The sequence below is a fragment of the Arvicanthis niloticus genome, chromosome 2 (assembly GCF_011762505.2).
Source record: "Arvicanthis niloticus isolate mArvNil1 chromosome 2, mArvNil1.pat.X, whole genome shotgun sequence".
Classification (NCBI taxonomy): domain Eukaryota; kingdom Metazoa; phylum Chordata; class Mammalia; order Rodentia; family Muridae; genus Arvicanthis; species Arvicanthis niloticus.
The window spans coordinates 36,891,010-36,904,087 of NC_047659.1; the positions used below are offsets into that span (position 1 = coordinate 36,891,010).

At 42.6% G+C, this 13,078-nt stretch overlaps 1 protein-coding gene across 3 annotated transcripts in view; it reads right to left on the reverse strand.

The window, feature by feature from the left end:
- Positions 1 to 13,078, reverse strand: part of Itgb6 (integrin subunit beta 6) — a 120,381-nt gene that overhangs the window by 65,733 nt on the left and 41,570 nt on the right. For 2 of the 3 annotated variants that reach the window (XM_034493539.2, XM_076928814.1), the window contains exons 2-5: positions 4,871 to 4,953; positions 4,247 to 4,298; positions 3,660 to 3,735; positions 2,885 to 2,964 (exon numbers count right to left, since the gene is read on the reverse strand). In XM_034493539.2, coding sequence (XP_034349430.1) covers positions 2,885 to 2,964; positions 3,660 to 3,720 — 141 coding nt within the window. In that variant the 5' untranslated portion in view covers positions 3,721 to 3,735; positions 4,247 to 4,298; positions 4,871 to 4,953. Of the gene's footprint in view, positions 1 to 2,884; positions 2,965 to 3,659; positions 3,736 to 3,842; positions 3,992 to 4,246; positions 4,299 to 4,870; positions 4,954 to 13,078 lie in introns of those variants that run through there. The other variant, XM_076928813.1, reaches the window with a different exon arrangement.

A 13,078-nucleotide genomic window follows, 5' to 3' on the forward strand; every position in this document is an offset into this window, starting at 1 on the left:
TCCCTGTCTGGCACTCTGCTGCTTTTATTGGATGGTGTGTTAATTATAGCATTCCTTCATTTGAATTGACCCCTCAAGGACTTTAAGCTCAGTGTCTTAAAGGATTCTAGTTCAAGGTCCTTTAGAGCACCCTCCACCACCTGGGTCTGGAGGCTGAAAGAGGAGATGATTTTAAGGTGTGCATTCTGTCTGGGATTTCAGAAAGTCCCAGCCCTTCAGGTCCATCCAGAAAGAAGGTGGGGAGGTGGAAGGCTCAACAGAGATGTGGTAACTCTGATCTTGCAGTACCCAGAGTAGGGAGACAGAGCCAAGGCCTGGACAGAACAGGTGCTACCAATAGGCAAAGCTGATCCTGAGCTGAATTGACCTGAGGCCCTTGGACATGTGTGTGTGTGTGTGTGTGTGTGTGTGTGTGTGTGTGTGTGTGTGTGTGTGTGATTTGCTCATGGAAGCCAGTTTGGTGCCTCGTAAGAACCAAACTAATACTCATGTCTTTTCTTATCCCTTAGGATTCTAAGTCATTATTACTGTTTTCACAAACTAGAAAAGTTATACTTCTTCTGAAATTGACTTTCAAAAATACAATTTGTTACCCGCCAATCAGACCTATACAGATTTACAGCTATAACCCTGGGTCTGGCAAACTGCAACCTCCCATGATGTAATAAAGGCAAACACTGGCTGCATGCGGCCTCAGAATGCTTCCTAACACAGCTATCAGCTCTGCTCAGCCTGTGCCAAAAGAATAAAGTTGGGGAGGAGGCAGAGCTGGAGAGATGGTTCATCAGTTAGGGCACTGACTGCTCTTCCAGAGGTCCTGAGTTCAATTCCCAGCAACCACATGGTGGCTCACAATCATCTGTAATAGGATCCAATGCCCTCTTCTGGTGTGTCTGAAGACAGCTATGGTGTACTCATATAAATATACTAAATGCATCTTTACAAAGAGAATAAAGTCTGAGAGAAGCAATTTGTAAGTTCGTGTATACACTCAGTTTTCCTCATCCTTTGCACTGATGGACACAGCGGTCTACCACAGCTAACATACTCACGACTGCTTTTATTGTTGAAGAGGCCTCTAAAATGATCTGGCCTTAAAACTTGATGGTCGCTTGACTAGCTACAAATAAAACCCTCAGTATCACCTTAGGAAACACTTAATTATAAATTCAATATAAAAATGAATTTAATTACAAATTCTAGTGGGCTAGAGAGACAGGTCAACATCTAACAATGCTTATTGCTCTTCTAAAGGACCCAAGTTCAGCTCCCAGCATCCATCATCCATGTCAAGAAACTCACAACTTCCTGTAAGTGTCGTTCCAGGTGATCTGATTCTGTCTTCTGGCCTCCATGGGTAGCACACACACACACACACACACACACACACACACACACACACACACAAAGTAAACATAAACTCTAGATTGACACAATATTTTATGTCTCTGCCATGAAACTAATAATATTGTCTTCTAGACTATGTCCAAAGAGTATATGCGTTTGTTCTTTGTTGACTATTCTCAACCCTGCATTTCATATTTGACCTTAAAAGAAAATAACTGCCTTGATTTTTTTTTTTTTTTTTTTTTTTTTTTTTTTTGGCCTAAGCAGTTAAGGCAGTGGATGGGAAGGATCGGGCTGGTTTATGCTTTCTGTATGTGAGACAGCCCTCCACAGATACATAATAAACAGGGAATTTGGACACTAATAGTTACAGCCCAGGTCTGATCCAGGCGTCTAGATTCCTTTCCCTTTGCATGTCACTTGGCTCCTGCTGTTAGCGTTTGTAAGCCTTGATTGGCACCTAGATTCTTTCCAAGGGGTGGGACTTAAACAACCAGAAAGTCAAGGCTGTTTTTTCTTACTGTGAATCCTTTGCACTATACATTGCTTTCTGCATCACAGCGCAGGCTGTGACTTGGTCTGTCTTGTTATGTAGTCCTCACGCTCTCCACACTTCACACAAGTTTCACTCTGACCAGAGAAGGACGGATACTTTAGAGCAGTGGTTCTCAGCCTTCCTAGTGCTGCAACCCTTTAATAGGGTTCCTCATGTTGTGATGACCCCCCCACCACCAGAAAATTATTTTTGTTGACACTGCAGAACTGTAATTTTGCTACTGTTATAAATCGTCATGTAAATCTATGTGTTTTTTAATGCTCTTAGGCGACTCCTGTGTAAGAGTCATTCAACCCAGACAGGGATGGGGATTGTGACCTATATTTAGGTCGCGAACCACCGCTTTAGAACTTTACTGTGCCCCCTCTGTTCATGACTATGCAAAAGAATTGGCTGATACCGGAATCATAGTTTTCTCTTCTTGAAGTACTTAGCACAGACTCACAATGCGTCTAGGATCCCAGATGGAACACAACTACATTGTATCAACATTCAATGTGGACAAAATCTCCACGGCCACCAATTATCCAGACAGCAAACAGCTAGAAAGACTGTATAACTGAGAAGTAACCAGATGGCTGGCACCCCTTTAGTCACAACACTGGTCAGGCAGAGGCAGCCACACATCTGTGAGTTCCAGGCCAGCCTAGTCTACATAGTGAGTGCCCGGCCAGCCAGTGCTATGTAGTGGGACCCTGTCTCAAAAATAGAAATAAAAAATAAATAAAGTAATTAAATTAAATGAGAGAATTGTCTAGATGTAATAAAGGATGTTCAGTTTTTAAAGAACAATTTGACATCTTTTCCTTCAGCGAGTTGTTTCCAAAGTATAGACGAATCCAACTTTGATCCTCTGAGCCTCATGCCCCTCCCTTCATCTTGTTTGCTCATTCACTCACAGAGAGAAGCGCTTTCACCAGGACATTATCAGTAATGGATGTGGAAACAGCGTTAGAAACAGGGTGATAGCCAGAGATTTACCTCCTGGGAGCACCAGGCGCAGTGCGGTCCTGTGAGCAGGCAGTCTGAGCAGGTTTCTGCACCACCCCAGGCACAGCCACCTAAGGGCAGAGCCAGCAACAGGCAAGGATTAAAGCACTCTCCTTCATCCTGCTTATGGGGCTAACCCTTCTTACTCCAGCAAAGCTATATAAAAATTTACTTTATGAGACTAATCCTCCGAAGGCTAGTAACTCACATCAAAGTTTATAGCTTAGACCTATCGCATTGGAAATATCTGCATCATGTAAACAGTGTCTCAGACCACAACCGTGTCTAACTGCTCAGCACAGAATCATTGGATTTAGCCTCCTGTTCAACACCTGCCGCTTAATTTCAAAAACTTGTCTGTACTCATTATAAAGGTTTCTCTTATACATTCAGCATTCCTGTTTCTGAATCCTCCACTCTCACAATTATTGACTCCCAGGTGGGCGGCCTTGTTGTGCAACAAAACAGAAAAGCTTCCGAAGTGGCTATCAGGACGACACTCCCAAGCGCCCATTATTCAGAAAGGCTGTCTAATCCTCCTCATTAAAATGCCCGTGAAGCCTTTGTATTTATTTACCTTGTACCTAGAACATTCACCGGGGGAAATGCCTGCGTCTGCCTCCTATAGTTTGTGAAAGTGTCTCAGTGGCATGAGAGCCATCAGACAGATCGAATGAAAGACGACTGTCGGTCTGTTCTCTGAACCAAATGACAGTTTGTCAAGCATACGATGAGAGCGATATCTGAGAGAGAGCTTCAGGCTTACCTTGGACGTGATCATTCCTTCCTAGAAGTAGCAGGAACAGGCAGACCAGCTCAATCCCCATTCGGTTCAGTTTTCACTGTGCAGACAGATTAAAAATGAATTACCTTCAGGGTTACAAGACCAAAGCTGGAAGCCGGGAAAGTCTTTCTTACAGTGATTAAAAAAAAAAGTAAAACTACTTACACTGCTTTGAAAAGTAACTTGAGCTGTAAATTCAAAAGCTTTCATTAAGACTGAAATGAAAACAGAAGCTACCTGGACAGGCAAAGCAGAAAAGCTGTGTTTAAAAGCAACTTCAACATGCTTACTTCCTCATTCACCTTATAAGGAAGTCAGGTGTACAATCCCCAGGAAGGTGGGGAGACTCGGTGAAGGAGACATTTTTACGTGTGTCAATTCTATTAGCTGCACTGTATCCTAGAGAAAATTAGTCTCTTTAGTGAAATGAGCTGTCAAAAGGCCGATTTAAATGTATGGCTTTCATAACAGTTTTAATTTAATGCCGTAAGGATGTGAAATAAAACACCAGAACTTAAGCTAAGTGTAAGGAAGCTTTAAAAAAAAAAGAGAAAGACAACTGAAAATACCTGAGATTTTTGGTTTTCATGTTAGAGCCTCTGCAGAGAATTGAAATGAGCTCTGAAAAATATAAACATTATTTTACAGTCAAATTAGAAGTTAGGCAAAGGAGAACAAAACACTGTCTATCGAATTATATAAGAGATATTTTCCACATGCCTAGAATTTTTATTTTTGAAAGTGTATTAAAAGCACTGTATATGAAGATCAACTAGATCAAAATAAAGCCTCAGCACAACAGAAACAATAGAGAGAGAAACAGGAGCAGCCAAGATTCTGCATCTCAGTCTCTACAGGCATTCTTCCAGGATGGTGACCACGGAGAGCAGTTGGTGGGCACAAGGAAGGTCCTGTGGTCCATCAAGTACCAAGATGGTAAAACAAACAAAACATTACTAAAAACAAGGTAAAGCAAATAAAAGAAAGGGCTTCCAGCTCCTGGCTTGACACATAGGAATCATTTATGTGTTATATAAATGACAGCTAAAAATGAATACATTCTACAGGTAAGTCTTCGAGGTTCGGATCCCTCGCCCCCCCCTCACCCCCACCCTCCCTTCAGGGACCTTTGGGATTTGTAGAAACTGTGAGCAGGTACGAATCAAATGCTCTGTCACTCTGAGCCATCTGACCTTAGGCAGGCTCCTTTATGTCTGGGCTCACGTCCTGGGAGACTATCTTTTTGAAGGTATGTTTCCAGGCAAGCGTGAGAAACCTGGAAAGAGAAGAAAACAAATTATAGGCTACTCAGATTTTTTTTTTTTCTCCAGAAGCCTATATTCAGTTTTCAACTCTGTCATAAACAAAACCCAGGAAGAAAACAGAAAGACTCCCTCAGCAAGAATCCAGGTTAGAGAGCTGAAAGAAAACTGTGTGAAACGTGTGCCTGCATTTGAAGGCTGGTGGAGCCAGGACTTCTGCCTATGATACACACTGCAGCCAGGTTTAAAACCCGTCGGCAAATGTTTTCTGAGCATTTGTGCCAGATACGTTCTCTTAAGATATACTTTTATTTTTAGTTGACATAACAATTGAATGCATCCTTAGGGTAGAGTGTGGGATATCAATAATTGTATATAACATGATCAGGTCACTGGCATATCTGTTACCCCAGAGACACGTTCTCTATCAATACCATACATATGTGTGTTTATATGTGTATGTGTGTGTGTGTAATGTATATCAGTGCATATATATCAATGCATATATATGAAATTGAGTATATATATATATATATATATATATATATATATATATTTCTTTGGGGAATGTTCAAAATCCTCTGTGACAGCTATTTTTAAATAATAAACTATTTTCAACCAAAGTTGTCTTGCTATGTTTTAGAATGCTATATTTTAGATGCTATTCCTCCTCAAATGACATCCTGGTACCTAGTAACCATCATCTCTCCATCCCTCCCTCTCATCCTTTTCTGTCTATACTCTTGTTTGCTACATCTTTGTTCTCAACCACGTTTTGTGTGTGTGTGTGTATGCACGTGTGTGTAGATGTGCCTGTGTGTGTGTGTGTGTGTGTGTGTGTGTGTGTAAATAACTGCTGGTATTCATGTGTGATATCATGAAGCTAAGAAGACAACTTTTTTGGGGGGTTGGTTCTTTGCCTCCTTGTTGAAGCAGGGTCTCTTTCATAGTTTCTGTTGCTGGCCAGGCCGAGAGCCTCCAGCTTTGCATCTCACCACAGGCATGATGGGATTATAGGTGTATACACCCCACTACATCCAGCTTTTATATGGATTCCAGGGATCAAAATTACGTTACCAGGCTTGTGTGGCTAGTGCTATTGTCTTCTCAGCTGTCTCCCCAGATGGGTAGTTTCTGTTTTTGAGAAAGTTCTGTACTGTTTTCCCCAATGCAGATATTGTTCTTTAAATTAAAAAAAATATTTATTTTTATTTTATTATATAAATGTTTGCCTACACATACATAAATATACTGTGTGCCTACTACCCGCAGAACCCAGAAGAGGGTAGTAGATCTTTTGGAACTGAAATTACAGACAGTTGTGAGCTGTCTTAGGTGGGTCTAAGATACAAACCAAGGTCCTCTCTAAGAACAGCAAATGCTCTTAACTACTGAGCTATCTCTCCAGCCCAAGGTATTATTCTTGAAGCAGAGGCTATGTGAGGAAAATAAATAAAATAAAACGAAACAAGTGTTTTCTTCAGACAGCAGATTTTTAGGGTGGGTCAGTGAGGGAAGGGACTGTGGACGGTAATAAAGCTGGGTTAATGGTAAAGGAGGTATGTTCTCCTATTTAGGGAAGTCAAGAGAGTTTTCTGATTCTTCCATCTGACAGAGTCCTGGATGAGCTGGGAAACACAGCAAAGCACCAAAGCTGGTGGAAGCTTCCCAACAGGTGTTTTTAAAGGAAAGGAGAAAGGGGTAGAGTCTGGGACTGGAGTATGACTGTATCTAGAGGCAGAGGTCAGGACATCCTCAGGACTGAATTTGATGGCGTTTCCTTCAGTCTCTGCTTTACACTTTGTCCCTGTATTTCCCTTAGACAGGAGCAATTCTGGGTTAAAATTTTGTGAAGGGTGGGTAACCCCCATCTCTCAACAGGGGGCCGTGCCTCTACAGGTTCTCTCTTCCTCTTGTTAGGTATTTCAGCTAATGTCATCCCCATTTGGTTCCTGGGAGCCTCCCACTTTTCTGGCATCTGGGACTTTCTGGTGGCTACCCCCAGTTCCCCATCCCCCATTGTTACACACCTCTGTTCAATTTCCTGACCCTCTGTACATCTCCTCCCACACCTGATCCTGCCCCTCTTTTACCCTCCCCCTCCTCTCTCCCTCTCAAGTTCCTCTCACCCTCTACCTCCTGTGATTATTTTGTTTCCCTTTCTAAGTAGGACTGAGACATCCACATTTTGGTCTTTCTTCTTCTTGAGCTTCATATGGTCTGTAGTTGTATCATGGGTATTCCGATCTTTTTTCCTAATATCCACTTATCAGTGATACATACCATGTGTGTTCTTTTAAGACTGTGTTACCTCATTCAGGATGATATTTCTAGTTCCATCTAGTACCTGTGAATTTCATAAAGTCATTGTTTTTAATGGCTGAGTAGTACTCCATTGTGTAAATGTACCACATTTTCTGTATCCATTCCTCTGTTGAGGGACATCTGGGTTGTTTCCAGCCTCTGACTGTTATAAATAAGGCTACTGTGAACATAGTGGAGCATGTGTCCTTGTTTTAGGTTGGAGCATCTTCTGGGTATATGCCCAGGAGTGGTGTAGCTGGGTCCTCAGGTAATGCTATGTCCAGTTTTCTGAGGAACCACCAGACTGATTTCCAGAGTAGTTGTACCAGCTTACAATCCCACCTACAATGGAGGAGAGTTCCTCTTTCTCCACATCCTCGCCAGCATCTGCTGTCACCTGAGTTTTTTATCTTAGCCATTCTGACTGGTGTGAGGTAGAATCTCAGGGTTGTTTTGATTTGGATTTTCCTGATGACTAAGAACGTTGAACATTTCCTTAAGTGCTTCTCAGCCATGGGCAATTCTTCAGTTGAGAACAATAATGTCAATCAACTAGACCACCCAAAGTTCCCAGGGACTAAACCACCAACCAAAGTGTACAAATGGAGGGACCCATGGCTCCAGCTGCAATATGTAGCAGAGGATGGCCTTGTCTGGCATTAAGGGGAGAGGAAGCCCTGGATCCTCTGAAGGCTCGATGTCCCAGTGTAGGGGAATGATAGGGCTGTGGGGTGGGAGTGGGTGGGTGGATGAAGGAACACCCTCATAGAAGCAAGGAGAGATGGGATAGAGGGATTTGGGGGGGGGGTCTGGGGAGGGGGTAACATTTGAAATGTAAATAACAAAATAACCGATAAAAAAAGAGACTGAACTTAAATTTTATTCTAAATAGTTTTAAATCTCATTGGAAGGTTAGAAGAAAAGAAATGATATGGCTTCACCTCCTTTAAAAAAAAATTCCATGGCCCCATGCATGTTAGAATGCATCGAGCCAGGCTGAGGGGTATATGGTGAGAGGGGTGGGCTCTCCTATTTAGGGAAGTCAAGAGAGGTTTTTCTGATGCTTGCTGACTGCCCATTAGGAATAGGATATCCCATGGGGATAGACACAGTGCTTGTCAGGACTAGGCTCTTGATATGTGAGCAGAGAGACACTGGGATTCAGGATAGATTTGGAAGTGGACTGTGTTCAAGGATTAGATGTGAATATGAAAGGAAAAAATATTTATGGCCAGAGACCCTGAGGGACAATGCTCTTGACTGAGAGGTTAGCTAGGGGAAGCAGCTTTCATATGGAAAACAAGCATCAAGAATATGATTGTTTGAGATCCCAGAAGATACCATGAATGCAGCCAGATGTCAAAACCTGGAGCTTGGGCCGATATCAAAATACAAAGTATAGAACTGGATACATCATCGTAGACTAACAGCTACGGGGCTGAAGATATTCAAATACAGGAGTCTGAATAAGATCTCCAAGAAAGTGGGCATGGGTGAGGAACAGCCCTGGGCCTAGCCTAGCTGTATCTAGCAGTGAAGGGGGCTGCACAGAATAAAGCAATCTGCTAACTAACACACACTCCTAGCTGGATCTAGCAGTGAAGAGGGCAGAATAAAGGAAACAGCTAACACACACTCCATCTTGCCAAGGAGGAAGTGTCCTTGTTATAAAACAATTCCCTGACTATCTCTCATGTTTTGACTCTTCTTTGCTGGCAGAGTTCTGCACCTCAGGAATGTTTAAGTGAGCAGCTTCTGAGGAGAGACAGAGAGTGTCTCTTTAAGGCCCAAGGGGAATTGCTTATGGCTTTGAAAGCTCCAGATTGTGTCTCTGTCCAGAGTAAGGGACAAGTGTGCTTATGCCTTGCAAAGTTATGAGAGAGAGCAGGCATGCTTGCTGACTGCCCATTGTGAAAGGCTTGGGTCTTCTAACCCAGGATTTCTGTCTCGGAGCCCAGCCTACACCATCTGTAGGCATCTCTTTCCTTTTGTGTCATCTTGGGAGAACTGAGGTTGAGAGATAGATAAAGAACTCGCTGACACTCTGGCCATTGATTCGGCTGTGAGCGATAAAGACCTTTATCTCTGACACAAACATATCGTGTCTCAGGCAGTACCCAGGAATCCACGACAGGCTTGGCAGTACATAGAAACCCCAGAGGCCTTTCAGCTCTTCCTGGTTTGTGACAATCTCTTCAAGTTGTACCTCTATCTTCACACTAAACATGTGACTTTTCAACATTGCTTTGGGAGAAATGATCTCGCATCCATGAGGTTGCCCCACGTGACTTAGACTGAACACTCATGCCCATCTCCAGAGGCATCCCAGGCTCCAGAACTGTCTACTCTCAGACCTCTCAGGTTTGTCAGTGTCAGTCACTGTGGATGAATTGGCATCACAGGTGTCTTCTCAGCTTTCCAACTGCCCTGTCTCTAGATTTTTTGCTGGGGTTCCGTCTGCCATCAAACACCTCTTCTTCTTACAGGACAGTGGCACTACTACTCCTCAGCCTCTTTGTGATTAGGAGCTCTGGTGACTGCCCTTGCAAATGGGATGTGAGGGGGGGGCAGCACACAGTATTTCATGCCCTTCTTCCAATCAAATGCAAGCATTGAGGTCCTGGGGGGAAATTGGGAAAACCCTGTTGGACTTGTGAAACTGAGTATTTTTGAATTGTATTGGACTTTTTTTATATAAACACTTCCATCCTGGTCAGGAGAATTGCAATTACCCCGGGATATTTATTTTTGTGTTCTCAATAGTAACCCTCTTGTGTTCATGCTGTCCCCCATTTGCAGGCACACACAACTTGGCCCCTGCTGCCTGCAGGCCCTTGTCTGCCTCCCACCTGCCCAGTTTGGCTCACTGCTCTTGGTCTCTGAGAGACTCTTGTGTCTCTCATTTCCCACGGATGGTCCAGAGTATCCCTTACTGCTGCTTGTACTTTCTGAATACTGACCTCTCTCCCTCTCTAGACTGTGAGGGTGTTTTTTGTTTTTGTTTTTTTAGCATAAATTTACATAACGAACATTTATTGAACTCTTACTGTGCAGCAGAACGGAATTGCATCTAGTTAATCTTTTTGTTCTCAGTGAGCAGCTCAATGCGTGGCACTTCATAAGTAGTCAGTTATGTTTATGGGGCAGAGTAATGGAATGTGTGTTTTCATGGCCTATCGTTTCACCAGCGACAGGGCAGTCACTGAAGAGATAGGTTGTTTGGGAGGGTGCAGAATACAGCCAGGGGAAGGGGACATTATGCTTCCTGCTTGGGTTGTGATGAGAACTGACAAAAGGTTTCTTATGTGGAAAACAGAAAATGAAGGAGGGACTGAAGAGAAGACAGTGTAGGACGGGGTTCAAGAAAATATCCCTTCCACCAGCTCCACATTGATGTGGTCTGAATGTCGTATTCAAAGCTCTAAGTTATGGGGAAGGCTTGGTCTTGCTTCCTGAAGATTCAGTGCCCAGTGTCTTCAGAAGGGAAGGGATGCAGCCCTCCCTGATCATCCTACAAGCAGAGAACCCACTAGTTTAAGTGTCCTGAAGGAAACTTTGTCCCTTAGCCAAGCAGGTCATTTCCCTCTGTATCTTCAGACAGTGGTCCTCCTTATCCTCAGGGGACAAGTGGCAGTCCCTGAAATCATGAAGGTATCATGCCCTGTGCTATAATTTTTCCTGTATATAAGTCCCCAGATTTCATGACTTCCCTGTCTTAAGCACACACTCCATGGCTCTAACTGGTGCAGTTTGGGATGCAACAACAAAACTCACACAGATTTCTTTTCCTTTCTCATAGTTTTGCAGATATTCTGGTTCTCAACATAGACTTTAGCTACCACGGCATACAATAGTTTTCTGTCCCTATGCTGAGAATTATCACTTTTTCTACTTAAAGCAACTCTTTATGGCTCCACTTTGCATATCTAAGTTCCAGCATCACCATGTGTATTCTTCGAAGGCATGGTTTTTTTTTTTTTTCTTCAAGTAAAATAAGAATTTCTTGAATACAATTCAAGTAGCACCATGGCAGCTGAAAGCTGATATAACAAAGAGGGATAGATATAACTAGATGGATATACTTGAATATCACATACTAGATGGATATACTTGACAAAGGGGTCATTCATGCCCTGGGTGGGAAGAAACGAGATGGTGCAAGATTTTACTCTGAATGGTTCACTACTGAAATCTTAAATTGTATTTATTTCTGGAATTTTCTATTTAATGTTTTTAGACTGCAGTTGACTGTGTGTAACTAGAACCTTAGAAAGCCAAACTATAAATGCGTGAGTATAGGGGAAATACTATATGCAGCTGTAGGTGGGAGATCAGGAATCTTGTAATGAGGGGTAAAGCTGGCCAGAGGGAGAGAGGCAGGAACTCATTAGGCTGGAGGGAAGAAGCCTCTGTCAGAAAGATTCCACAGTTATGTGGAAGCCAAAGGCAGAGGAAAAATACCAAGTCAGAGATGAGCATCAGAATGAGGTCATCAGTAGTAAAAGGCACAGAGCCACGTACATGGACAAAGGCCATCAGATCCCCAGGCTCACTCCGCTGAGAGGAAGTCATGACCCAGGCTTCTGTGGGCACAGATGCTCTTGTAGGTTCATCTCACTAATGCTCAGCTCCTCCTAGCTTTCCCAAGCACCCTTTCTCTGCTGGAACAGTAAATCTTTAATAACAAATCTGCACTTATTGCAGGTGACTAAATCTTTGTATTTCTTACAAAGATCCTGCCATACTGTCTTCACTTTCAGACAGGGTGGTTAAGCTTACAGAACATGGCCATTGCATTTGCTTAGAGCCAAGCCTGGAGGCTCTGACTACATTTGAGAGTTTGACCCTCTTCAAAGAGTATGAGCCAAGAGGTAGGCCATCAGCTGGTCTTTATTTGGAAGGGGTAGAAGGAAGTTTCTGACTTTAGGAATCTGTATTAACTAGTGTGACTCACTGTGTTTAGCTTTGACCCAGCCATTCATCCATATCAAAGAATGGCTATCTAGAACCTGTAGCCTGCCCTAGTGCTCATGAAAATACTCCTAGATTGGGAAATGTGAGCTAACCTGGAAGGGGAAACCAACTGGATCATGGGAGCCTTAATAATGACCACTGACTTAGGCTGGCCCTAGCTTGGTTATCTGCTTTACTTAAGTACCCATGACACATCTCTTTGTGTTTTTGTTTGTTTGTTTGTTTGTTTAATTGATTGATTTGTTTTTTTCTGTGAAAATATTTGATAGTGAGAAGTTAAAAGATGAGGGTGTAAATGAAGGTGTTGTCTTTGGGTCTGCTGTGGATGCATCTGCGTGGGTCTGCCTGGGAATTGCTGGCAGACGTCTGTGACCCATTTGGGTGTGAGTAACACAGAGTCACGGAATCTAGAAGTGGATATTTTTGTCTTGAATTTCAAGATTTTTAGGAAAATTGTTTTTAAAGGGGGATATGTTTAGACTTCTTGCTGTCCTGCCATTGTGAGCACAATGTCTACAATGTATTAAGCACAAAATTGTCTCTTGACATAGACCATACAGTTGAGGTAAGAGTTATATATTTTTTAATTACAGTAGAACACACGCGACAAACAAGCTACCATTTGAAACATTTCTAAGTATATATCCAGTGGCAATTAATATAAAACATTAATTATAATACAATGGTATCAAGTACAATTAATATAAAACATTAATTATAATACAATGGTATTAAGTACATTTCACAAGCTCTAAAGTCCTTACCAACATCTGCTTCAAGACCTCTTTCATCACCTTTACCATTAAATGACAACAACATTTCTCTGCCTCCATCACCTAGAAACCTCTGTTCTGTTCTTCA